The 26,596-nt window shown below is 54.6% G+C and overlaps 1 protein-coding gene and 2 long non-coding RNA genes across 7 annotated transcripts in view; 1 reads left to right on the top strand and 2 right to left on the bottom strand.

Moving 5' to 3' along the window:
- KCNC1 (potassium voltage-gated channel subfamily C member 1) overlaps positions 1 to 21,844 on the bottom strand; it is a 43,891-nt gene extending 22,047 nt beyond the window's left edge. Inside the window, exon 1 of the mRNA XM_015243631.3 lies at positions 20,073 to 21,844. Within this exon, the coding sequence (XP_015099117.2) occupies positions 20,073 to 20,642 (570 nt within the window). The 5' untranslated portion in view covers positions 20,643 to 21,844. The remainder of the gene's footprint in view (positions 1 to 20,072) is intronic.
- LOC140698734 (uncharacterized) overlaps positions 3,155 to 26,596 on the top strand; it is an 87,087-nt gene continuing 63,645 nt past the window's right edge. For 2 of the 5 annotated variants that reach the window (XR_012076604.1, XR_012076607.1), the window contains exons 1-4: positions 3,155 to 3,215; positions 7,478 to 7,614; positions 8,167 to 8,339; positions 11,630 to 11,814. This is a non-coding gene — a long non-coding RNA (uncharacterized lncRNA). Of the gene's footprint in view, positions 3,216 to 3,271; positions 3,392 to 7,477; positions 7,615 to 8,166; positions 8,340 to 11,629; positions 11,815 to 11,951; positions 12,202 to 12,488; positions 13,488 to 26,596 lie in introns of those variants that run through there. The other 3 variants (XR_012076608.1, XR_012076606.1, XR_012076605.1) reach the window with 3 other exon arrangements.
- On the bottom strand, positions 5,670 to 6,420 carry LOC140698735 (uncharacterized). The gene is made up of 2 exons (XR_012076609.1): positions 6,179 to 6,420; positions 5,670 to 5,937 (listed from the first exon to the last, which is right to left on the bottom strand). It is a non-coding gene; the product is annotated as an uncharacterized lncRNA (long non-coding RNA).

Genomic DNA, 26,596 nt, shown 5'->3' with positions numbered 1-26,596 from the left:
AAACCTCACAAGGCGGAAGTAATTTGCTTTTTTGAGCCTCGTCGACCTCTGTTATAAATAACAATTACCATTGCAAACACGTTCTCATTTATCTTTAAAAATCTCTGCAAGGTTTTTGTAGATACCTCCATTTTACAGATAAGAAAATTGATGTTCAGAGTGGTTAAGACATGTGCAAAAATACCAAAACCCACATAGCTCGGAGGTGACAGAATTTGAAACCAGATCTCTCTGACTCGAAAACCACCATGCTATAGGGCTTCTGTTTATTAATTTCTTTTACATCCATCTGAGTAACCTTGGGAGAAGGACATCTTCCCATTATGATGACATGGGCACAGCTGCCTACAGTTAACAACACATCTTCACATTTTGAATCCCATATGAGCACCACCCACTCACACACACACACACACACACACACACACACACACACACACACACAGAGGCATGCATGCACAACAGCTGGGTCATCAGCAGGACAGTCTTGATTGTCCCCATTTGGCAGATGAGAAAACTGAGGCTCCAAGCTCCAATGAAGTGTTCACTAGGAAGCCACTGAGACATTTTCCCCCAGTTCCCACTTGTGCTTTTGCATGGAGTCAAGGGTCCTGACTTTCAGTGGGTATGCGTGTGTGTGTGTGTGTGTGTGTGTGCTTGGGGAGAGGAATAAAAAGATGGCCCCAAGAGGGACAGCTCAGGGAGGGCAGTGGACATAGCCCAGGTGGGACCATGGTTGACTGCCCACCTGCAATCCTTCCAACAAATCTTTATGTCTTATTCCAGGCCTGTGAAAGGCACTGAGTACAGCATGAGCAAAAACAGTCAGAGCTGCTGGCAGGAGAGACTGACATTTATCAAATAGCCAGACAAGCAAATATGTACCTATACAAGGGAATGAGGGCTTCAGGGACGATGCACATGGCATTCAATGGGCCTTTACAACACATCTTGGGGTTGGAGTGGCTCCCAGTAGGAAATGACAAATATGCAGAAGTTGGAAAGATGGGTAAAAATCACTAGAGAAATACAGAGTGCAAGAAAGAGCATTCTAGGCAGAAAGAACAGGAACAATTCCCAGTCTTCACGATCCTTGACCATCAGCAGCATCTGAGACAACTAACTCCCTCCTTTTCGTCATACTTTCTAGGGCCCTACAGTCTCTTGATTTTTCCTCCCACCTCACTGGCTTCTCCTTCTTGAAGTCCCTTGCCACCTTGTCCCCAGCCTCTAACTCTTGGGGTGCCCCAGAGTGCAGTGCTTGGTCCTCTTCTCCATCTACACTCATTCTCTCAGTGATTCATCTGGTTTGAAGGCTTAAACACCATCACCTATTCAAATACCATTGACAGCATGCTCCCAAATGTTTACTTGGAGCACAGTCCTTCTGAACTCAGGACTCCAGTATCCAACTCCTTAGCGTTTCCATGGTGGAGGTCTACCAGCTGTCTCTCCAACTCAGCAAGTCAACTGAGCTCTTGTACCACCTCCACTGCAGGAGATGTACCTACTCCATCATAGGAGATGGCAACTCTATCCTTCTAGGACATTCTTGCCAAAAACCTTAGCGTCATCCTTAACACCTCTCTTTCTGTCACATCTCACATTTAATTGGAGGGAAATCCTTTTTGCTCCACTTGAAATAAATCCAGAAACTGACCACTTTCCACCGCCATCATTACCAACGAGTCCCAACCATCATCAGCTCCCCCTGGATTACAGGAAGAGCGTCTTAACTGGTCTCTCGGCTTCTGATATTCCTGGTGCTCTAGGACTATTTTCAACACAGCAGCCAGATGATCCTTTTAAAATGTAAATCTGATTGTGTCATTTCTCTGCTAAAAACCCTGCCCTGGCCCCACATTTCTCTCGGAGGAAAATCCAGGGTCCTCCATCACCCTCCAGTCTCTTCTCCACCACTGTCCCCCTTCGCTTGTTTCAGCCACACCGCCTCCTCAGACATGCTCCTTACATATGCCAGACACAAGCCCGCCCTTTCCTCTGCCTGAAGTGCCCCTCCCAGTATCCCTACAGCTCATTCCCTCACCTTTTCCGAGGCCTGGTCTCCGCCAGCCCCCCACACTAATCTGATTTGCTTTTACTCTACTTTCGCCAAATAGCACGTGTCATCTTCAAACACTAACTTTTCCCCAGCTTTACCGAGACAAAATGCACAAACAATAACACTCACCTGTTCTAAGTATCCAGTTGGACGACTGTTGGCCCTTCACACCATCCAGTTTGCTTAGTATCATATCTAATGCTTGTCTCTCTTCCCCCTGAGAATGTAAGGCCCATGAAATGGTTGGATCTGAGGAGCAAGGCTGGCCCTTCACTCAGCTCAGCCACAGCTCACACTAGTGGGGGAAGAGGCACCCCTTCCTTGGGAACCAGAGGCACAGCTAAGCAAGACACAGCTACACACCCTGTGTCTGCATCTCTCAACCAGTCTATCTATACAATGGGCACAACGAAGTTTACTCCTTAGGAAGTGACCCCTTCACCTGGTGCCCACTTTCTCTCATCTGCATGGGCAGTGCACACAACCACTGGTTCACGGTATAGCATCTTCCTCTACCCTGCACTGGACACAATCGTTGGTTTCAGTCTTGTGTTTACACCGGCACTGGCCATACTGACTGCAGATGGACATTCACGCTGATGAAAGGATAATCGCTAATGAATCTCTGACTAACGTGGCCAAGGATGCAGTCCCTCATCATCCAGCTGTGTTCTCATCAGCTCATCATCCACAGAGCTTGTGTGTTACCCTGGCAATGGGCACAGAGACTGAGAGCAGATCCACGTCTACACTGCAGTAGGTACACTCTTGACGGCAGGCTCATGTATACACAGGCAACAGGCACAGTCATCTTCATCTCATTTCAATGGGCACAAAGACCTACATCTCCACTGGCCATAAATGTGAATGACCGAGGAGAGCGAGCACAAGGGCACCAAAGTTCCTTTTCAAAGAGACCAGGCACAGCCTCCCCTCCCAGCTGGCTGGCCAGCTGAAGGCTCTTCTCGTAGAACTCAACAGCGCTGTTGAGTCCTGCCCCGGTGGGGAGAACTAGACTGGGAATGTGGAATTCGAAACCTGCATGAGGGCACTGGAGTGTAGAATTTGGAACCTGGGCATCCGAACCGGAATCTGGGACACATGGCGAGGAGATGAGACCACATCTATTCCCAGAGCCTTGCGATTACTCAAGGTGAGGAGAGACTCGGGCTGTGTGGCTCCCAGCGCCGCCCGCCCCCTCCCCGCCCCACACCCAGGCCGGGCCAGCCAGCCTGGGCTTAAAAAAGCACCGGGAAATGTCACTTTCTTTTTGAGGAGGTGCGATGGGAGGAGAGAGCCCAGGAACTTTAGCTGCCGGCCTATTCAAAGGTGAGGAATGGTGACAGCACTTTCAAATCCTGAAGATTGTTTCCTACTCAGACTGAACAGAATTCCAGCCCCCTCTCCAGCAGACGGAGCCCTGTCTAGTGCCAGCCAGAGGCCCCAGCCTGCCCTACAGCCCAGCCAGGGTTCTGACTGGGGATGTATGACTTCTGTGCCTGTCCAAGCCTGGACTGGGCTCGTGGCCTGAACAGGCTCAGGGGCTCAGGGGTCAGGGCTGGACAAGGTACCATACACTGTGCTAGGCCGCTGTGCTAGGCTGGCTAAGGGTGGTAACTCTGGTCCCTGGCCACCACTGCCAGCCGTCTGGCCTAACGATGCCTGCTGCCTGCTCCCACAATGCTGTCGTTTCCCCATCTGCAAAATGAGAGGTGGCTCACACACCCTCCAGCTCCCCTTCTAGGATCCCCATGTTACCCACGAGAACATCTGGATCCCACCAGAGACACAGCCTGCACCAGAGACAAGTAGGGGTGGGTTCCTCCTGAGGAAAGAAAGCCCCAAGGCCATAGACCATCCATGGATGCAGCTTTCATTCATTTGTTCATTCATCAATCATCAAACACTTCATTCACTGAATGTTATACATCAGGCACCACTTTTCACAACCACTTCCAGAAATCATAGCTTTAAATAAAGCTCCCAGCACAGAGCTAGGCACATAGTAGTAATTCAATGGTGAGGGTGAGGATACCTATGGTGAGGCCCACAATGTGGTTACCATCTCAATTTTACAAAGAAAGAAACGGAAGCTCGCAGAGGTGAAGTAAGTTGTCTGTGATCATATATTTGAGAGGTGATCGAGTAAGAATTCGAAACCCAGCTTTGACTCCAGAACACATGCTCTTAACCACTCTCCTAGCCCCTCAACAAACATTGATTGAACGAATGCCCGAGTGAATGAATGAACGTTTGTTATGGTGGGAGTATGGGTCCAGGAGTGTCTGAGGCCATCGGCGTGCATGAGTGTGGGGAGCATGCGTGTGCAGATGTCTGTGTGTTTGCATGTGGAGCTATTTTGTGGAAAGACTCTCCCTTGCTGTCTTGGTCTTGAGTGTACTGGAGCTATACTTAGCTGCAGCCGTGACTGTAATGAGCAGTTAGCGGCACACCAGACACTCTCATTGGGACTTGGTTTCCCAGGGAGATTGCCAAGGCCAGTGGGGGGTGCAGCCTGGTGCTGGGGAATGCTAGAGCAGGGCTTGGAGAGCTCAGCGCTGTGACTTGTGCAAATGGAGAGACTTAGCTCCAGCTGGAGGAATCTGCTCCAGGCTAGCTGCATCTAAGTCTTCAGGCCCTGCCAAGTTCAACTCTTGGCCACCCATGTCCGTGGTCCCTTTACTGGTCCTTGCTAGGCAATTAGAACAAAAGCCTAGTAGCTCATGTCTAAAGACTGGAGATGGATGGGAAAAAGCAGTTGGGTGATGATGGATCTCAATGTACCTGAGCTGGGATCATCCGGGACCTCAGGAGGGCCCCCTCCTCAGCCAGCAGAGCTGCACTGCCCCCTTGAGCACATCTTGCCAGAGCAACCAGAGAGGCTTGCTCGCCAAGGCTGGGGACATGAGGAAGGGTGGCCTCCCCAACAACACTGAAAGCACAGGTATGCTCAGCACGGCCTTGGGTTCAGAGGCCAATCCCCTACTCACTGTCTGCCCTCCAGTGGCCACAGGGAGTCCGGGAAAACCCCAGGCCCTGAGGTTCTCCCAGTCACATGGCTCTGCCTGCAACTTCTTTCCAGCCTGACCTGGGTCTGCTCCATCAAAGCCTCTCACCTGTCCCCCAAGCCAGTCCCTGCCCCCAGTTCCCAGCTCCCTCACTCCACAAACCAATCACCCCTCATATCTGGCAAACTCCGACATGGGCTGGGTGCTCCTTTCACCCTGAAGTCCTCAACTTCCAAGTCCTGTCTCTAGGATGTTTCCATTTCATGAGAAGTAGGACTTCCTCTTCTGCCTTGAAGCCAAGAGACTAGAAATTTATCCATCTACCTTAACATCCATCCATTTGTTCACCCATCCACCGAGCTACCCACCCAGCTGAGTATCCCACCATACACCCTTCCTCCCATCCATTCATCCATATCCATCCATGTATCTACCTTTTTATCCATTCTTTCATCCACTTGTCCATCAGCCATCTGCCCATCCAACCACCTCATTCTTGACCAAAACATAATAGCACAGGAAGGAACACTGGCACTGCTCTAGTGTACTTTCTCAGTTTCCCCAAGAAGACTCAGCCATTTTTTCCTTCATCAGTAAAATGGGGATAATATCTAATCCTTTTATTTCATAGGGTTGTTGTGAGGTACATTGCTTTAGCAAAGATTTATTGATTCCACATTATGTAACAGGCGCTATTATTTATTAAGCTGGTCCTTGTCCTCTAAGAGGCAGCTGAGTTGGGGAGACATGTTATCCCAACAGGGCAGCTGGATCAAGGGCAAGAAAAGTTCCCTGGGAGAGCAGGCTCTTTAGGAGGGGGATCAGGAAAGGCTCCAGTCAGCTCAAAGTTGGTCTTGAAGGATGGATCTGTTTCAGATATACAGAGGTGGAAGAAAGGCATTCTTGGTGGAGGGAACAGAATCGGCAAAGGCAGGAGGCAGGGAAGCTAGGGCATGCTGGGGGAATAGATGGTGTGCCTGGAGGCCAAGGGTGGGCATTCTGGAAGACAGGATGGACGGGATTTCCATGGATAGCACAGGAGGGTCTGGGAAGAGACATGGACATGGAAAGACTCTACAAGTCAGTACAAACCACAGTGATTTCTTACTCCGAGGCTTTTACTCAGATCCCTGGGCTGCCAGTCAGGAAAAAAATCTTCTTGGTGACAGCCAGGCCTCAGGAGACATGATTCCTGCTGCCTGGAAGGGAAGCCAGTGCCTGGCATTTCGGATCTTTGTGCCACTAAATACATCACTGGTGACAGTGGTTTGTGCCCTCAGGGCTGTGATGTCACCAGACGAGGATTCTATGGCCTGTCTCTCTGTCTCTGTGGCTCAGCCAGGGCCTCCTTATACCAGCTCCCCTGAGGAATCTGAACCCAGGACCAGGTTCAATGTGCCCCAGGCAGCCATCTCCAATCCCTCGTAAGCACCTCCCATGTTCCAGGCTCTGTGCTGGGGCTCTGCCCCTCTGAGACTCCTCCCCATTTCACCGCAGAGGAAACAGCTCAGCCAGGTGCCTGCCTGAGCCTACACCAACACAGGGGCCACCAAAACCCAAGCCTGGCCAGGTCCAAGGCCTGTGCTCTCACCTCTACCCTGTCCCCCCCGTCACACGCCCCCTGCCCTTAGGATCTGGTCTCCTCCCACACACAGCCTTGCTCTGAACCATATGTTCTCCCTTTCCCTCCCTTTCTGCCTCTGGTCTGAGTGGATTCTCCCAGTATCCTTGAGAAACAGGTGATGCCATTACGCACACTCGATAGAAGAGGAGACTGAGGGCCAGAGAGACAAGGACTATGCTCCAGGGGTGTGGGCTGGTCAGGGGCAAGTTAAGAAACATGAGCAGAAGCACACTGCCCAGGGCTGGCCCTCCGCAGATGACAGCCATGTGGGCTTCTGAGAGCCAAGCCCTCAGCCCAGGGCTCTGGTTTACCTCCAGGTAACCCAGCAGGTGACCATGTTCCTTGCAGCTGCTCAGAGAGCCCCCGAGGTTCAGCATAAAGCATTCAACTCTCAGTGGTAAGACGGTGGCCCTGGCAGGAGGCTGTGGTCTTGAAGTATGTTCAGTCTTGTCCTGGTGACAAGGCCCAGGGGAGTCACACTTCCCCGCTCTACCACCTGCAGGGGCAGAGAAGGTCCCCAGGGAATCACTGAAGCCTCCCTGGTTACAGCAACCCCCTTGTAGACACCAGGTTCATGTTCTCCGAGGCCCCCAGGCGGGTGAGCCAGTGTCTGCAGAGCAGCCTAGGAAGACGCCCCTGGTGGCAAACACTGAGACTGATCACAGTGCCTAACTTCGCACCTGTGCTGTGAGGGGTGCGGCGCCAGGGGCCCTCTGGGGCACCTCTCACGGGGTTCTCATTGCCACCTCTTAAAGAGGGGATGCTTGTTATCCCCTCTTCCAGCTGAAGAGGCCGAGGCTTACGGGGTCGCACAGCTCACAACCAGCAGAGCCAGGTTTGGACCCAGGCGGTCTGGCTCCAGCTGGCTAGTCACTACTACGCCAACCATCTCCTCTCAGCACACCTGGAGCCCGAGCCAGGTGAGCAACCCGCGAGGGCTCTGCCAAGGGGAACTGCCTGGAAATAGGACCTTTGGCTGGAAGGGCCCCTCACCTGTGGCTCCCTCACCAACTTCCTTCCAGCCCCACAACCCCCTCAGAGGATAGCTCACCCCCACCCCAGCCTGGTGGCAGCCCTGAGCAGTCCGAGCAGCTCCTTCTGGGTGCAGCTGGCCTTTAGGGAAAGAACAGAGGTCCCCCATTATGGTGAGGCAGGAGCCCCCGGCCTGAGGCCCAGCTTCCCAGAGGTGCAGACGGTGCAGCCCCTGTGCTCATGGGGGGGGGGGACAGCAGCGCAGACATGAGCACGGCCAAGCGCTGGGCGGGCACACCCAGGGAGCCTGGGGCAAGACCCCACTGTCAGAAGCCCGGGGGCGGGGGGCGATGGGGAGAGGCTTTGCTCTGCTCTTTCTGACCTTCGCTGTCCCCTGGCTCTCTGAGCCCAGTCCTGGACACTGGCCTCGCTCTGGGCCTCTAATGTCAGGTACACACCTGCTCAGGGCTCTTGCATGTCCCATTTGCTCTGTTCCCCAGATGCCACGTCTCCCTCCCTCATCTCCTGCAAGTCTGCTGAAATATCACCTGCTCAGGGCGGCCTTCCCTGCCACGAGTTAAGCTGCCACCTCCAGCACCTCCTGGGCCTTCCCCACCACTGTGCATCTCCATAGCACTTCTCATCATCCAACCACGATACAGTTCATGTGTCTGTACGTTTTTTTTTTTTTTAATTCTGCCTGCCCAAGAATGTAAGCATCTTGAGGACGGGGATCTTTGACTGTTTTGTTCTTTGCTCTACTCTTACCTTCTAGAGCAGTGCCTGCCACCTAGTACGTAGGTGCTCAATAAATATTTGTTGAATAAATGAATGAATGAATGAATGAGTGCTAACAGCAGCCCCTGGCAGGGGATCTATGCAGACTGTCCTTATGTGTAAAGTCGGGGTGTAGGGAGAGAAGTCCCTTCCTCTGCTGTGGATGGGAAGGAAGGAGGTGAGGTGGGGCACATCACGGGCAGTGGGCCAGGGGCTCATGGGCAGGAGCCAGAGCCAAAGTAAAGCAAGAGCAGGGCTGCTGGGCTGGCAGGGGAGGATCTCTGTTGAGCCAGGGTGGGCAGGCCACTAGAAGCTCTGCACAGGCTTGAGTAAGCTTCCTCTGATTGCCGTAGCCCGGGCCGAAGCTGCATCAGATCCTGGGCACAGGGAGGTTGGCTCCTAAGGCCCCCTGCACTCAGCTGTCTGGGGCTGCCCTAGTTAATATTAGTTCGTCCCCACCCTCTCTGGCGTCAGCCTGGCGGGACAGCCCAGCCTCAGAAATGGGTACTGCCCACTGGCCACAAATGGAGCCCCAGGTCTAAGCCCCCAGGCTCCAGCAGTTCTGGGGGTCTGCCTGGCCTCTGCTGCCACTGCTTCCTGGGCCTGAGCATCCCCTGTACAGATGAGATGGTTCAATCCCCTGAGCTGTGATGTGTGACCCTTGCCCACCAGCCCCACCACACTGGCATGCTTGTCAGCATCTCAGGTCCCCATGCTTGGCTCCCGACAAGAGCCTGTTGTCAGTGGCCCTCTCTTCCTATCCACCTGCAGGTGCAACTTTCATCATCCATCTCTCTCATCCCCCACTACACCTGGGGAGGGAGGCAGAGCAGGGGCAAGTGGCCCATTACAACAGATGGGAGGACTGAGGCTCAGAGAGGGCTATGGCCTGCCGATGATACACAGCAGGTTCACAGCAGAACCAAGACAGAATCCAGGCTGATCTCCCAGGGTGACATCCCTGAAATCTGGTCCCTAGGAGACAGAATCTGGAAGGAGGGGCCCCTAGGGCCAAGTAGGTGAGGTGACCCCTAGAGAGGTATTTGAAGGGAGAGTCAGTAGCTGAGAAAAGGAAGCGGGTGGTGAACAGGTGAGGGTGTGGCTCTTCTAGAGCCAAGTGCTGTTAAAAAGAAGTTAATGGAAGCCACAATAATTAAGCACTTATTATGTTTCAGGTTCTGGGCTAAGTGCTTAACACATTCAATCCTCCCAACTTCCCTATGAGTCAGGTGCTATTAATATCCTTCTCTTGAGGCACAGACAGGTTAGGGAACTTGTCCAAGGTCACACAGCTAGGAAGTGGTGGGCCTGGGATTTGAATACAGGCCTTCTGGCTCAAGAGGCCTCACCCTTAGGAGAGAATGGGGCTCCAGGGCATATTGCCAAGATCATATAGCCAGGAAGTGGGGGCTGGCCCCAAGGCCCACGAGCTTTCTACCAAACACATGACTGAGGCTTTGACCAGGGGGATTTGGGACAAAATCACCCTAGGCTTTGAAGGGAAGAGTTTGTGTTGCAAGCCAGTAACTAATGCCTAGAACTTCCCACAAACACAGCTGACAGACGATTGTGGACAATGGGAGGGGAAGGGAAGGGAAAGAGACAGGGAGGGAGAGGGAGAAAAAGAATCTGGTTGGCCTTTGGGAGAAACAGAGTCTCAAGGGAAGTCAGACGTGGGCATCAGGCTGGACCCAGTGGGCCTGGGAACTCAATGTCCCTGCAAAGTCACCATCCTAAAAGCTTGTGCATCCTGGCTTTCCAAAATTGTTTCTCAGTGTCTGAGCTCTGGTTGTGGGTGGTGGTTAGGCTGATGCAGAGTGAAGAGAGAGTCTGGAGGGATGGAAGGGCCAGGATGTGAAGTGCTTCATCTAGACCTGGGTGGTGATCACCACAGGTGAGACCCTGCCCTGACTAGGGTTTGCCCCCCACCTCCTGACTAGAGTACTCGGGGCCCTCCCAGCACTGCCTCCACCTCCTTTCACTGCTCCAGGCGTGGAGGAGGGATGGTGTTCCCACGTGCGGCAAAGAGGATGGGGTCAGCCAGTCACAGGCTCAAAGGTGTGGTGCCAGCATCTGACCCAGGTCTTGAATTCTGGCCTCTTTTTCCATTCTCTAGATGATTATATATTTAGCACCTACTAAATACCAGGACTTGTTCTAGGTTCCAAGCACAGAACAATGGGTAAAAGAGACAAAAGCCCTGCCCTCCTGGAGTTTATATTCTATTGGGGAAGCGAGACAATCAACAAGAAATAAAATACAGTTCAATGGTGTTCAACGCCAGGGAGAAAACAGGAAAGCCTGAAAGAGGGGAAGGGGACGTAAGGGTGCAACCTGAGATGATGCTGTCTGCATCCAGGCCTGAAGGAGGTGAGGGAGTGAGTATGCGAAGGGAAAGCGCTGCAGGTGGAAGGCAAGGCAAGAGGATAGGTCTCGAGGCAGAAGCACAAGCACTGGGCTGGCCGAAAACCAAGGAGGCCAGAATGAGCGAGCAGGAGGGAGGCAGGAGGGCAGGCAGGGAGGCGGGGTGCGGGGAGCTCAGGTGGAGCCTGATGACCCTCGCAGGGACCTGGGCTTTTCCCCAGGTGAGCCAGAAGCCAGAGCGAGGAGCGCAGGGTGGCTCGGTCTGCTGAGCGTTCTACCAGGAGGGCCCTGGCTGCCATGCGCAGAAGGTGCTGGCAAGGGCAGAAGCGGGGAGGACGGTTCACAGTAACCCAGGAGAGAGAAGATGGTGGCTCCAGCCAGGGAGGTAGCAGTGGAGATGATGTGACGAGGTCGGGTTCTCGGTGTGTTTTCAACATGAGACCATAGGATTTGCTGATGCGTGAGAGAAAGAGAGGAATCAAGGGTGGCGTCAAGGTTTTTGGTCTGAACACCTGGATGGATACCGCTGACATTTACTGAGCTGGGGCCTCCCCACCCAGGCCCACCACCCTGATGTCAACATCTTGGGCACAAGGAAAGATCAGAATCCCCTGTGAAGCTCTGCCAACCCTCACACACCCATCTAGGCCTCTCTGTGTCCTGATACTTCCCCTTTACTGGGAACTGTTTCCTGCCTCAGCACTTCTCAGAATCTGATGTGCGTATGATTCATCTGGGGATCTTGCTGAAGTGCAGAGTCTGAATCAGTAGGTCTGGGGTGGGGGTGGGGCCTGAAACTCTTGTTTTTTAACAAATGTCCAGGTGATGTTGATGACGTTGGTCAGAGGACCACACTGAGTAGCCAGAGCCCACGGCAAAGCCTCCATCTCTGAGTATCAGCACCACCGGAGGGTGAAGTAAACATCCTGACCGCTTCCCTCTCAGATCTAGGAATCGAATTCTCCATGGACAGAGCCCAGGAGCCTGAACTTTTTGAAGCATCCCAGGTAATCTCAGAGTCAGCCATGGGTGGGAGGCCTCCCGCAAACACTCCTGCAGCCCCTGCAGCAACTACCGCAAACACCTTTATCCCAGCCCCGGCCCCCGCCAAGACAGCAGCCTCTCACTGCAGCCCTCTCTGCAGCACCCTACACCATCGAAGTTAGCCCCTCGCCTTGCTCCAGCCCCTGCAGCCTGGCATAGCATCTCCTTTCTGAGTGCACCTTTCTGCAACTCCTGGAGGGCAGACAGCCAACAGAAGGGCCTGCAGAAGAGGGCAGCAGGTGCCACCCCCTGTGCCTGAGCAAGCATATTGCAAAGAGGTGGTACCCCAGGTCCGTGCCATGAGAGGGCTGGGTGAGTCTACCATGTCTGATGGCTCACAGGGGCCCAGCAGCTGTGGTGACCTCAGGCAGGGTGTGACTACAATGCCTCAAATGAATGAATGAGAGCAGGTGAGGGAGCCTGAATAAATGGAGGACACCCCTCCCCTGGCTCCTGCCCACTTGGTACCAGGAGAGCCCACCCGTGCCCTGGAGAGGAGCTGCTCTGAGGATGCAGAAGGAGAAATAAGGTTCCCACAGCGCTTCTGGGAAGCTGAATCCTGAAATTCTTAGACTCCTGTGTGTCACAGCGGGGGAAGGACTTGGGGGTCATTTAGAATGACCTCTGTCTTTCACAGGGAGAGGAACTGCAGCCTGAAGGGGCTATGGAACTTGCCTGAGGAAGACTAGCTAGTTTACTGGCCTGGCTCCCGATCTTGCTCTGGCACAGCAGTCTGATGTCCATAGCTGTGGTCTTGTCTGTGGCCTCATCTCTCCACGCACCTGGGTTGGCCCTGTTCCCAGCCACAGGCCCCCAGAGCTGACCTCCAGCTTGAATCATGTAAGCCTGGTGACTGCACGTCCAACCCAGACCCCTCACTCCCAAAGGAGGTCAGCCAGGGAGGAAGCAGCCAGGCTAAGCATTAGGGACCTTGAGGGATGGGTTTTCACATTTAGCCAAAACTGGAAAGGACATTGAGAGAGGGAATGGATGATGAAAAAGACCCGGAGGCTGGAATGAGGGTTGAAGATGAGGAGGCCAGGGAGGACATGGCAGAAGGGAGCAGTAGGAGACACGGCCATGTTCTGGAGCAGAAGGCCTCGAATACCGAGCTGAGGAGGAACCTGCATTCTCACCATGTGTCACCTCCCAAATCCCTTGATTTCTGATCCTCCCAAATCCCCTGCCACTTCCCTGAAGGCCATACGGAGCCCCAGGGCCTGCATGGCTGGTGGAAGTTGAGGCACCTTCTGAAAACCCTCTTCTTGGGGCTCCCAGAGTACCCTCTTTCCCCGCCAGTCCGGACCCACACCTGCCATTGTTCCGGGGCCAGAACTTGCTGAACAGGATTTCCAGATAGGTTTTGAGGAAAGAGTGTTGGATGAGGGAGAAAGGGAACCAGAAGGAAACCCAAGTCTGGGCCACAGCAAGCCCAGACCCCATCACCCCTGGAGCAGCGACAGGAGGCAGTACTGAATTGTGGTTTTGGCCAGAGCTCCCGGGTCAAGCAGACCCATATCTGAACGCTGGTCCACCGCCTGTGAGCTAAGTGACCTTGGAAACGTTCCTTAACCTCTGTGAGCCTCGCAGCCTCATCTGTAACACTGGTGTGATAATAATGACACAGATCCATGGGCATTTGTGTGGGAATCTAATGCGAATATGTACCTCAAACCCTACCAGCTGTCTGACACTAGGAAGGGCTTTAGTAAACAGCAGCCTTTACTGTGACTCAAGAAAGTAAGGGGCTTCTCAAAATCCTGCTTGGGGGATGATGAGAACAGGATTTGGGCCAAGTCTGGGTTGATTGGCTAATGGAGGTCCTGGGATAGGGGTTGGGAAGGGAAGTGAGAAGCCAGGTAACTACTGAGTCTCCCTCCGTCAGGGGAGGAAATCAGAGGAGTAAGTAGAGGAGAACAATGCGTCCAGGTGGGGTTTGATATTCTTTTAAATCTGAGTCAGAAGAAATGCAAATGGCCAGGCCCTGGGCCAAGAGGATTCTTGGGCTGTCAGTTTGAGCCACGCTAATCTGCTCTGTGGTCTTAGGCAGGTATCTTCCCTTCTCTGAGTCTGTTTCTCCTCCAGTGGGTGAGGGTAGTGGCTAGAGGTGGCCTGGGAGCACCCAACAGTCCCGTGCATGTGAAAGGTGGTCCCTCCCAACCCAAGGGGTTCCCCTGAATTAAGACTGGGCATCTAACTGTCCCTGGAGCCTCTCAGGCCCTCCTTTTCTGGGAGCCTGCACCCAGGGAAGGGAAGCTCAGGCCAGGGGTATGGCCAGGCTGGCCCATAGGCTGATGGAAGGCAGTGGCTTGAGGCCCTGACCTTTTGGTCCAGAGTGAATACACTGGTCATGAGACTGCTCAGAATAGCCATAGCACTATATTCAGCTGTCTTGGGAGGCCCCAAGATCCCTGGCCCAAGCAGCGGGCCCTGGAATGAGCCTCCACCAGCCCCCCTCCCCCACCTCTGAGGCAACAGGCCTCCCTCTCTGGAAGGCTCAAGCCAATCTCCTCCAAAGCTCTGGTGCATGCCAGACGGCCCAGAGTTAGGGAGCACAGACTCCTGCCCCTAGAATACCAGACTCCAAACACTCCCTAAGGTGTCGTAAGATGGATGGGGCTCCCAGCCACTGAGCTAGGAGTTAGAGACCTGGGTTTCTGAACCAGTCCCCAAGTAACTTGTTCACATGTGACCTTGAGGAAAGCACTCCTCTCTGGGCCTCAACTTCCTCATCTGTCATAATAATAGCTCCTATTATACTGAGTATGTAAAAAGTTTAGTTTCTGGAGCCAGAGACAAACAGGAATCAAACAAGGCTGCTAATGAACATTTCATTAAAAACCAGATAGCTTCTCTGAAGGGAAAAACACTGGTTCTGAACCCTGACCCAGCCTGTGGGGTCTAGGAACGCATTGCCAGGAAAATGATGTTTGCAGTGGGGTGTCAAGGTTGAAGAGGGGTGAATCAGGAGGAATGAGTGCTCCAGAGTAAACAGCATGTGCAAAGGCCCCAAGGCAGGGGGACCTGGCACATACAAGAAATTGAAATGAGGTCAGTGTGACTGGAGCTCAGTGAGCGATGGAGAGAACCAGGCCAGGGGAGACTGGAGAGGTGGGGAGGGCCTAAGGGGCTACAGTATGGGCTGGGGAAGCACCAAAGGTTTTTAAGCAGGCAAGGAGGTGAGCTGACAGATCTGTGAGTTGAAGAGACCTCTGCAGTTGTGAAGTGGAGGATGAACTGGAGGGACCAGGAGTTGGAGGTGGGACAGCAGTCAGGAAGCTGCAGGGGAAGTGCGCCTGAGGGAAACAATGGTGGCTTGAACCAGGATGGTAGCTATGGAAACAGAGGGCAAAGGATGGAGTCTAGAGAGAGTCATGAAGTAAAATGATGATACAAGCAGTAGGAGTAATAATAGCAGCAAACATTTATTGAGCACTTACTGCATGCCAGACCCCAGGGCTTGGGACTCTCCACATATTACCTCAGTTAATCTTTCCATCAACCCTCTGGGGTAGGTTCTATCATATGCCCATTTTAGAGGCAAAGGGCTGAGAGACTCTGACTAGGAGACACTTGGTTTGTGATTTTCATTACTGGGACTGGAGCTAGAGTACCTTTCAAAGATATGAGGGTACCTGTAAAAGCATCCTAGGAGGGAGAAGAACTGAATGGGGGTCACACTGTGGCAGGAGCACTTGGGGTGGCTCACGCCCACCCTTTCTCCTTGCTCATGGGCCTCCTTCGTATGTTACCATGACTTGAAGTGTGGTCCTGATATGGGGGAGTGGGCTCTGAGGTAGGGGGGCCCTCAGATAGCACCTCTGTCCCCAATCTCTCCACACGCCAAGCCAAGACTCTAAGGCCCAATGTCAGCTAGGACCCAAGGGAGGACCAGAAGTCTCTGGCTGGGCTCTCCATCCCAGCTGCCAGGGGAGATTCCTTCCCAGGGAGTGGAGGAGGAAGAGGAGGACGGCACCAGGCCCCAAAGAGGTGTGGACAAGGCAGAGAGAGACCTGGCATCAGAGGGGAACTGGGCAATGGGGTAGATGGAGGTGGAGCTTCTCAAGCTTGGGGCCACTGGCACTTCTTTGTCACTGGAAAGTCCAGTGGGTTTGGAGGATAGATGTCACCACACACACACACACACACACACACACACACACACAGAGACACACATACACGGGATACTGTGTGGCTTGCCACACAGGGACCGCCACTGGTGGTGTGTGACTTGACACAGAACAATGTTCCTGATGACAACATGCAAATCATAGATAAAAGCCAAGGGCCTCAGACTTGTGCTAGTCCCCAAAGAAGAGAGGAGGGTGGGTTTTAAGCCAGGGCAGCCCCAGGCTTCCCCAACACAGCCTGGCTGCTCCCACACCTCCACAGCTTTGCACACTAGGATTGCCATCCCCTGCCCTCTGCCTGGCTAATTCCTACTTGTCTCTCAAAGCTTGCTACAGCATTACCTTCTTGGGGACAAAAATTACTCTCATAGCCCCAAGAAGCTGCTTCACAGTCCCTACCACAAAGTGTCATCATCATCCTTTGCTTGTGTGTTTCTGGGGCACCACCCCTCACCACAGAACACAAGCTGGGCTCCTCCTGTCCCAGCTTACCTCCCCACGCCTTACCTCCCTTGGCCTGGGTGCCCAGGAAACCATGGGAGGAGAGAGGGGCCAGGGAACCAGCTGCTCCAGCTAGTGCTGTCACCCCCGAAGAGCTCAGATGGGATCTCTCGCCCTAACCAAACAGCCCCTATCTCCCAGGGCCACCACCAAGTCCTGGGGAGGGATGACCTCACTGTCTGGCCAGTGCACCCACCACTGGCTTGGGCAAGAGCAGTATTTCTACTGAGGATGGGAAATGGGGGGCAACACCGTTCACTAACGCAGCTCAGGAGTCCCAGGAGATGCAGGCAGCAGGCAAGAAGCTGGTCTGGAGTTTCATCTTCCTCAAGGCACACTCACACCGGGACAACGCCCCTCTCACATAAAAACACACCCAGCAGCACTGACACACAGGTTCCCACACACACACGGTCTGTGTCACACATAGGTCCCCTACCCAACACAGCCTCACACACAGATGGTCTCGTGCACAAAGCCTCACATGCAGAGCTTCAGAGCTTCACAACTGTCACACACAGAAATACACTCACGCAGCAACACACTCGCCTCAGGTCTCTCACATACCCCAAGAATCTCTCTCTCTCTCTCTCTTTCTCTCTCTCTCACTCTCACTCACTCTCACACACACACACACAGAGCATCTCTTACACATACAGGCTCTCTCTTATATACACACTCTCTCCCACGCAGTCTCATTCTCACACACAAAGTCCATCTCTCAAAACACACAGTATCTGTCTCTTTCACACTCACGCAGAATTTCTCTGATGCAGAGACTCACAGAATCTCTCTCACATAGTCAGTCTCAACACACAGAGACACACACACACACCACACAGAGTCTCACTCACACATATTTTTATTCTCTTATGGTCTTTTTCACACACATGAAGAACCCCTCACATACACACAGAATCTCTCTTACACAGATTCTCACACATACAGCTTTTCTTTCATGTACATCTACAATGTCACATACAGGATTCTGCTCTAGAATCCAGAATAAACATTTAAATCCCGACCCAGCAATCTGAGGTGGCTTGGGGCCCACGTCGGGGAGGGGTGAACAAAGGTGACAGTGGCAGCGGCAGAGCAGAGATGGAGGGGGAGGGCGGGCGGGCGGCCGGCTGGTCCCTGCGCAGATGAGCTGCAGAGAGGCAGCGCAATGCAGCTGGGCCAGCCGGGCGTGCAGCAGGAAGCCCGGGTTCTAATCCCGGCTCAGCCCTCACTTCTCTGTGCCCTTGGGCAGGCCTCAGTGTCCTCATCTGTCACCCTAGGGAACTGAAACAACTCTGTGTGGCTACTGGGGAAAGAAGGTGGCACAGATAGGCTGGTGGGGAGTGGGAGCGCCTTCTAACCCACTTCCACCCCACTGGACTGCTCAGCTTTTCCCTCAGAGTCTGCACTTCCACAGACACTGGAGAGAGCCAGGACTTTTCTGTAAGGTTTTGCACACCAACGAGACCCCATTTATCCAACCCATTTATCTGCATGGGGTGAAGGCCACCCCACAGCCAAGGAATGGCCAGGGGCAGTGATGGACATCGGAGGGGGCTGGAACCTGCCCCACATGATCCCTGCTTATTTTGAAACTCAGGGGCATGGGTCAGAGCCCTAAAGCTGAGCCCAAGGAGTTGGGGGAGTTGGGGGACCCAGCCTCTTGCTAGGGAGCCAGGAGACTGAGAGGACAGTGAGGAAGTTGAATGTACTCTGCTTCTGGGGCCAGAGGGGTGGTGGTGGTGGTAAGATGCTGCCCAAGGTCAAGTGCAGGCTGAATGGGCAGCTTCTCTAATGTAGGCCTCTGCCCAGAGTGCTCCCCCACCCACATGTGCTGGTTCAACCTCCCAGTCCCCCTCTTCCTGCCCCTCCCACAGCTTAGCCACAGCCTCCAGTTACATAATCCCGTGGCTATGGTGGCCTCTGTCAGGAGAGGAGAGGGGACGCCTCTGAGGGTCCCAGTCCCCACTCTGAGGATGGCAGGGAGCTGGTGGCCAGCTCAGAGGAGGATGGGGTCCCTTGAGACCTGGGTTCTAGTCCTGCTTGGCCTCTAACTTTCTGGGTGACCTTGGGCAGGGTCCTCAAAAAAAGGGGTTTAACTCTTTCCTTATTACTGTCTCCCTCACCATCAAACACACACACATCTGATCTGGGATTTAATATATAAAACCTGCTGCCTATCTCTCAGATGCTAAAACACTGAGTGGTCCATCTCAGTAACAAATCTACTAGGCCTGTGCTTAAACACAGCCTTTTTTTTTTTCCTGTGGACAGTTCAGTGCCCCTCAGTCCTTTTTCCCCACTGGAGTCAGCTGGGGAGACACTCCTGCCCCCTCCCCTGCCTGGACCTCCATCCCTGGGCTCCAGCAGGCAGGAGGGAAGGGATGTGGAGCATGAAAGGAGAGCAGGGCAGCAAAGGCAGCATTTTGGCTGGTAGGGGGTTGGGGTGTGGCTTACACATGGAGGGGTGGGGGTCTCTGCTTTAAATTCCCAACTCTGACCCTCCCCCTCATGCCATAAGCTCTGTTCAGGCCTCTGAGGACAGAGCCCAGCAAAGGGAAGGGGTGTTTCTTCCAGGGAAGGTGGCTGCTAACTTGTATCTCCCTTCTGGGCTCAGTTAAGCAGCAAAGGCCCTTAGAATTCACCAGACCCCCTCTTCCATTTTACTGATGAGGAAACTGATCCAGAGAGGCCATCTGAGGATGCCCTTTCTCCTTGGCAACAAGCTGCTGTCACTAAAGGGGAGTGGCTGATGAAGACACACCCACTTGTCACACACCTTGTTCTTGCTGGTTCCCCCTGTAAACCCCCTTTCTGCCCAGACAGGTGCCAGAGGAGACAGATATAGACAGAAGCCCAGTGGCCCCCTCCAGCACCTTCGCCTTTTGACAGGGAAGAAGGGCAGGTCTGTTCCCAGGAGCAGATCTTAGAGGGATCACATCCCCCTCCCCATAGCCCAGCCCTCCACCTACTATCAATTAATTAGCCATGAAAATCCCCCCTTGATCATCTCCCCAGGATGGCCTGATGCTGCTCCCCAGGGATGAGTGGTCTGTCTCAAGCATCAGACCAGGTTTCAAGCCATCTTCTGTGGGCCCTGGCTGACTGTCCATGCCCCTTCCCCAGGAGAGAGGAAGGGCTCCAGTCCAAAATCTGAAGGACAGTTTATACTTTCACCCTGTTCAGTTGTAGCGGTGCAAATATGCATGAACAGGCACTCCTGCACACTCAAACATACACACATGCTCACGCATCCACTACATACTTTACCCACCGAAATATACACCACCACACTTACATAAATATGCACACACAATCTACTCACACACACAAACACACCCATTCATACTCACTCATACATATTAAATTCGGGAAATACAGACACAGACCTTACATATGTACAAAGCTAGTCACCCTTGAAAAGAGTCACTCTCTGTTACACACGAACGCTTATGTACACACACGCGCGCACACACACCCCTTTCAGTTCTCACTCGCTAGGCGCCAGTTCTCAAATCCATCCTTGCCCGCGGGAGGCAGAGGACGCTGCCTCCCTGCCTGGCTCTTCTGACGGGTAAGTTGCCACTTACCCGCGCGTAGCGGGATGAGTAGGGGTCCTCGAAGAGCGCCCAGATGCGCGGCTGCCAGCGGCGCCAGAAGCCGCCGGGCCGGCCGTCTGGGGAGTCGCTGAGCGCCAGGCGCTTGGTCATCTCCAACTCGTCCTCGCCGTCGCCTGAGTCTCCGGGGCCGTCGGCGTCCACGTCGTCGGCGCTGTTGTCCAGGGGCGCGCCGCCAAAGCTGTCCAGCGCCTCCTCGGCGTCGCGGTGCTGGCGGTACGTCATCCAGCAGCAGGGCTCCACGTCGGTCTCGTCAATGCCCCAGAAGGCCAGCTCCTCCTCGTAGAGTGGCCCGCACACGTCGGCCGGGCAGTGCAGCTTGCCCGTGCGGTAGTAGTTCAGGATGTGCGCGAAGACGCCCGGGTGGCGGTCGAAAAAGAACTCGTCGGCACGCGGGTCATAGTCGAAGTGGCTGTGGGCGTCGGGCTCCGCCAGCCAGGCGAGCCGCGTGCCGGGCAGCGTGCGTAGCGTCGAGCGGTACGTCTGGTGGCGCGTGCCGCCCACGTTGATCACGATGCGCTCGCTTTCGTCCCCTTGGCCCATTGCGGCGCCCCCTTAGGCATGGCGCGGCCCAGCGACACCCATGGGAGCGGCCGCCAGGGGGAGTTGGCGCCGGGGAGGGGGGCTTGTGGCGTCCTCCCCCCTCCCCCCAGCCGTCGGGGGGACAGAGGATCGCGGCTCTGGCCACCCCAAGAGCGACCCAAGCCCCTCAGGGCGCTTGCTGTCGGGTGCTGGTCCAAGGGAGTGTGCACGGGATCCCCAGGGTCTCAAGGCGCCAGATGTGGGAGGGAGCTGGTCCAGCTGCGGAGGAGGCAGAGGAGGAAAGAAGGGAGGGAGAGATCGAGGGAGGAAAGGAGGGAGGAGGGTGGCGCTCAGCGACCAGCCCCAGGAGGAGGGAAAAGAGGGTGGGGGGACCGGGCTCCCGTCCCCATCTCAGAGAGAAAATGGAGAAATCGACACAAAGCTTTTTGGGGGAAGGTCAGCTGCTCCCAGGGCTGGACACAGACCAGCCCCCGGAAGGGGGAGGGGAATTGAGGAGAGGGGGCCGGGAAATTCGCGCTCTGCCGTGAGGTGGTCGCTGCAGCGCGTTCTCGGCGCGGGGGAGATGGATGCCCGCTGCCTACCTCCCTGCGTGGCCCGGCTGCAGCTCGGGGCGCAGGGCGGACTCCGGCCCCCTCCCTCTCCTTGCCTGGCTGCCTGCTCCCCCCGGCGGCGGGCGCGCCTGCCCGCCCGCCCTCCTCGCTCCTTCTCCCCGCCTCTCGGAGGAGATGGCGGGCCCCCTGGGCAGGAGCACCGGGGTTGCTGATCGGTGCGGCTGCCGCGGAGCGCAGCGCTCGGTGCGCTCGGGCTGGAGCTGGGGCTCTCCGCTGGATTGCGCTCCGACTCAGGCTCCGACTCCGGCGGCGGTGCTGAAGGGACAGCTCCCGGACTGTCACGGAGCTGCGCCGGGCCGAGAGAGGGTTCTCTGGGCTGGGTTCGGTCTGCGGGGCGGCGGGCACTGGCTCCGGTGCCTCTGCGCCCCGCGCTCCGCGCCCCGCTTCGGACAGGCGTTTGGCGCTGCCGGCCGAGGCGAGGGGGCTGCGGCGGTGGGGCCCCAGAGGCGGGGGTGGCGGGTCTGGGCGCGGCGAAACAAGGCTGACGAGGCCCGGGAGGCGAGCCGCGGAGCGGCCACCGCCGCCGCCGCGACGCTGCTGCTGCCGGGGCTGCTGCTCGGCTAGCTGGCTCGCTTTCTCGCTCGCGCGGTCCGCGTCCAGCCCGCCGCTCTCCGGACACGGGCACACGGCGCGCGCAGCCGCATTCGCCCCCGGAGGGAGGCGCCGCGCTGGGTCCTAAAAAGCCCTGATTCCGCGCCCCCCTCCCAGCCCCGCGCGGAGCCCGGCCTCCCTCAACCCTGGCGCTGGGGGCGCCCGCCCCGCACCGATCCTGCTGCTCCTGGGGAACCCGCCGACGCTCCGCCCTCGGGGAGCGCCACTGGATGGGCGAGGGCTCCGGGAGACGTCTCGACCCGTGCCCCCAGGTCAGATGAAGTGAGAAGGGCGTCGGTATCCTCCCCTCTCTTTTCAAATTAGGGGCTGTTTGATCTCCTAGTGAAACAAGGCACCTCTGACGGCTATCAGAGACACCTTGACCTGGACCAGTAGTGACCGCTCCAAGAAGCTCTTTAATATCGACCATTCCACGAAAGCTGGAGCCCCCATGACCCTTCCTTGGGTACCCTCTTGCATGGACTTCAAAATAACACTTCCCGCGCTCCTCTACACACAACACACACCTCTACTAGGTTGTGTTGTCCTCCAAGTTGTCTACTAACAACCCAATTATCCTGGACCCCTATTAACCCCTTTCAACTCTTTTCTGACCCTGTTCCCTTCTTAACTCCAGGCTGACCCTAGTCTCCCATGAGTGCCACATACTCTGCCATATTGATCCCAGCTCACTCACTGATCCTCCTATACTAGCCTGGGGTCCTTAGGTGGGGATCCCTTATGAAAGGGGCATTCTGTCCTTAGATGTCAGAAGAAGCAACTGCCCCTAGTGGTCCTGAACATTGACAGTCCCCCTCTCCCCTAGAGTTTCAGCTGCCCTGGATAGGAAACTGATGCTGTGTCTGGGGGCTGGATAGGAGCAGCTCCCTGCTGTGATTCATGGCTTCACAACTGACCCTGGGGTGGGAGTTGCAGTCTGGGTCTCCAAGCCTTCCTAGCTCATGTTTACTGTCAGTGCCTCAGTTTACTCAATCAAGCAATCACTCCTTTATTCTTTACTTGTTCCAGTCTCCGTCCCAGGCACCCGTGCACAAAAGACCCTGTCCTCCGGGGGCTTCAGGACATCAGGGAATCAGGCGGGTGGGCCTAGGCAGGGCTGGGGAGATCAGGCCCAGCTCCAGGGGTAGCTGAGCTGAGAAAGAGATTTATTGATCCAGTCCAGCCCAATCGAACACAAGGCTGCCTGGGCAAAAGGCGATTTAATTAAGAAGACACAAGGCTTATTTACCTGTCGGCACTTGCTAACTGTGCAGACAGCTGTCCCTCGACACTGACCCACAGACCTGGTTGTGGGCCCAGGGACAAAGCTGTGCTGCAGATATCTCTCTCCTCACTTGGCCAGGGAAATCCCAGCCCAGCCCAGCCCCAGCAAAATCTGTGTGTGCTGGGACAAGGTTTGAAGGAATGGAGTTGGGTTGGAGAGGGGCAAGGGGCAGAGCAAGAGTTGAGGCATGGGAAAAGGACAAGGGGACAGACAAAGAGAGGCAGAATTATGGCAGAAACAGGGGCAGAGATGGGCAGAGGCAAAGAGAGACCTGGAGTCTGGGGCCAGGAAGGCCAGATGGCCCCTCCTCCCTCCAGAGATTGATCTGTGTTCTTCCTATAAATGGGAACTATTTCCCCTTCAATCTCAGAGTAATACAGGGGTGAGAGGACTTTTCAGTGTCCCTCTCACCCTGGCCAGCATGAGCCCCATCCCCTACCCATGAGGAGGCTGGACCTGATGCAGCTCAACTTGGCCCAAATTCAGATTTCCGGGGTATAGATTCTCAGAAAGTTCTGCCCCAAATCAAGGAGGTAATAAAACAGAAATGGAGTCCCCAGAAGGAGGAGAAAAAGATGGACACAGAGAGATGGAGATGCACACACACAGTGAGAAATCAAAGTGGGGAGAGACAAGAAAGGGGCCTCTTCAAACCTTCCCTTCAGACAGATGTCCAGCTCCTCTTCTCCTCCAGGAAGCCTTCTGTGATTCCACCAACCACAGGGGCCCAGAGTTCCACCTCTTCCCTCTCCTGCAAGACCATATGGATCAGAGCGTGGCTCTCTAACCTTCACTACAGCTCATTTCATTTAAAAAAAAAAAGAGGACTATCACCTTCTCCAGGCTGCTTCTTGCTCACTTCTCTCCACAGTGCCCAGAGCACAGTGGCTCCTCATTAAGGGCTGGATGATTTGAGAAAGGCCAGGAGAGGGACTAGGATCCTAGAATCCTAGTGTCAGAGGCTACAGGAGTCTAGAGCCCTTAACCAGGGGGAGGGATCTACCCAGGGTTTCTTGGGGAGTCAGTGCAGAGCCCACCCAGGCCACTCCCCATGATGAGCCATGAAAGGAAACTGAAGCATGCCCCAGATGCTGGGGAGAAGCAGAGGGAGAAACAGAGAGAGGCAAGGGGCTCCTAATAGAGGGAAGGTTGGGTGATTAGAAGCCCTGGTCAGGCCTGGCCCTGAAAAGCTAGAAAAAGAGGCAGACCAGGGCTGGAGGGAAGGGGAGTGTGAAAGTGTATCCATTGCATCTAAAATCCCCTAGGAAGCAAACAGAGAAGATGCAGAGAGAGGAGCTTCTCAGGTGGGAAAGGGTAGCTGCCCATGAGGTACCCCACGTTGTCCCACTTTAAGATTCTTACCTTCATCCTTGATGGCACCCCCAGGCCCCAAAGGATGCCCCCCTTCTCTATCCTAAGAAGGAACACAAAAGTCCCGTCTCTCACTTCCTCTTCACACTTTAAGAAGGCTGGCATTTGCAGAAAGCCCAGAAAAACCAAGAGGGCAACACAGAAAAAAAAAAAAAGTGAAAAAAAGCCCCACAGGGGCTGGGGAAGGGAGGAGGAAATGCTGGACCGAGCCTTAGCTTCTTACCCACAACCACTTATCATAGACACTCAGCCCGGTTTAAACTCTCAACCCTCTCTACTTTTGAGCAATATCCACTTCAATTCATAGCCATTTGCCCCTTCCGTTGCAGAGGAAAGCTATGGTCCCATGCCAGAGGGTCTTTGGGATCAGCAGCTGGTGACGGTGGGGGAGATGATGTGAACTACCAACAGGGTGATATTATTCAGTGGTCAAGAGCATAATCTCCGGAACCAGACTGCCTGGGTTCAAATCCCAGCTCCACCATTGACTAGCTATGACCCTGGGCAATTTATTCAATTTCTTTTTGCCTCAATTTCTTTAGTGTTAGATGTGAATAATAATAAGTCCTGCATCATAACATCTCACTGTAATTTCTCTTGTTTAGGCTAGTGGGTTGGGGGTGGTGGGAGTGGCTAGGGGATGAGCCAGGGCTGGGTGTGGACTAGAAAAATGTGAAGGGAGTCCTGAAACCAAGTTTGGCCTATGTTGTCGCACCTGGCCCTTGCAGGCTTTAGATCTGGTCCTGCTAGGCTCTGGAAACAGCCCAAGTCCAACCCCCAGGCCTTGGTCCAGGTTGGCCCCTATTATATGCTCTCTCCCAGGCACACAGCCTTTGCATTCCTGATGGGTTGGGATGCCATCTTGTGGCCACAGCTGGAAACTAACCTAAGCTGGGCATAGAGCAGGCTTGGGGGTGCTGGTAAATAGGGCAACCCACAGGCATCTCCTCCTCAGACCAGAACTCCTCCCTCCAATGGACAAGAGAGAGTGAAACTAGAGGTACCGTAGTGGGGATTCATAGTTTGAGCTCTGACTTGGTACCTAACCTGGGAATGGAATGGAGCGTATGACTCTTCCTTCCTGTGACCCCCTGGGCCAGTGGATCCCAGATCTCTTAGGCCAGGGGAAGTCTAGAAAGGGGCCAAGATAAAGAATACTCCAGGGAAATGGTAGGCCAGGGTTTGTCAATCTCTACACTGTTGACATTTTGCAAGGGATAATCCTTTGCTGTGTGGCCTGTACTGTGCAGTGTGGGATGTTTAGCAGCATTCCTGACTCTGCCCACTAGAGGTCAGTAGAACTCCTTCCCCATTCGTGACGATAAAAAGGTCTATGGACACTGCCAACTATCCCCTGAGAGGTAAAATTTCCTCTGGTTGAGATAACCACTTATCTAGAAATGCTTCATTACACATCTCATTTTGCTGCTTGCTAGCTGTGTAAACTAGTCACTTGCCCTCTCTAGGCTTCTGTTTCCTCATCTGCTTAAAATTAAAGGGAAAAATATTTTGTGAGAATTCAACAAGACAGTATCTCTCATTTCACTTTCTCTCCTTCTCTTTCCCCACTTCCTCAGGACTACCCACCACCTCCAAACCCTCTGTGACAAGCCCTTACCCCACGTCTCTCTCATGGGCTCCTGCCATTCCCAGCAGCATCCTTCCCTCAGAGTGGCAGTATGGCCCCGGGGGGAAAGCATCAGCCCTCCCTAGGCTTGACTTTGGGGAAGATGGGCCTCCTCTGGCTGCTGGCTGGGGACGGAGGCAGGGAGTGGGGAAATAGTGATGGTTGTGGTGAGAGGTGCATGAAGATGGTCGGAGGTGCATATGGGTAGGAAGGACAAGTGGGCACAGGAGGCACTCAGGAAGAGTGTTCCCAGCAGGAACGGGCAAGTACCACTAAGTTCTTCTGGAAGCAGCTGGAGACTCGTGGCCGTCCCAAGGCTGTATTCCTCCCTCTGTGACTCCTTTATAGGAGCTTATGGGTTCTCCGGTGTGTGCTCCTGAGCCAGCCTGCAGGTCAGCCTGTTTGGCAGTGTGTGCAGGACTGACTGGGTCCAGGGTCTGTGAGGCCTGTAGTTTGGACATTGAGGGGG

The sequence above is a fragment of the Vicugna pacos genome, chromosome 10, assembly GCF_048564905.1.
Source record: "Vicugna pacos chromosome 10, VicPac4, whole genome shotgun sequence".
NCBI lineage: Eukaryota > Metazoa > Chordata > Mammalia > Artiodactyla > Camelidae > Vicugna > Vicugna pacos.
Note: the sequence above shows the minus strand (reverse complement) of the source record. Positions and strands in the feature narration are given on the sequence as shown.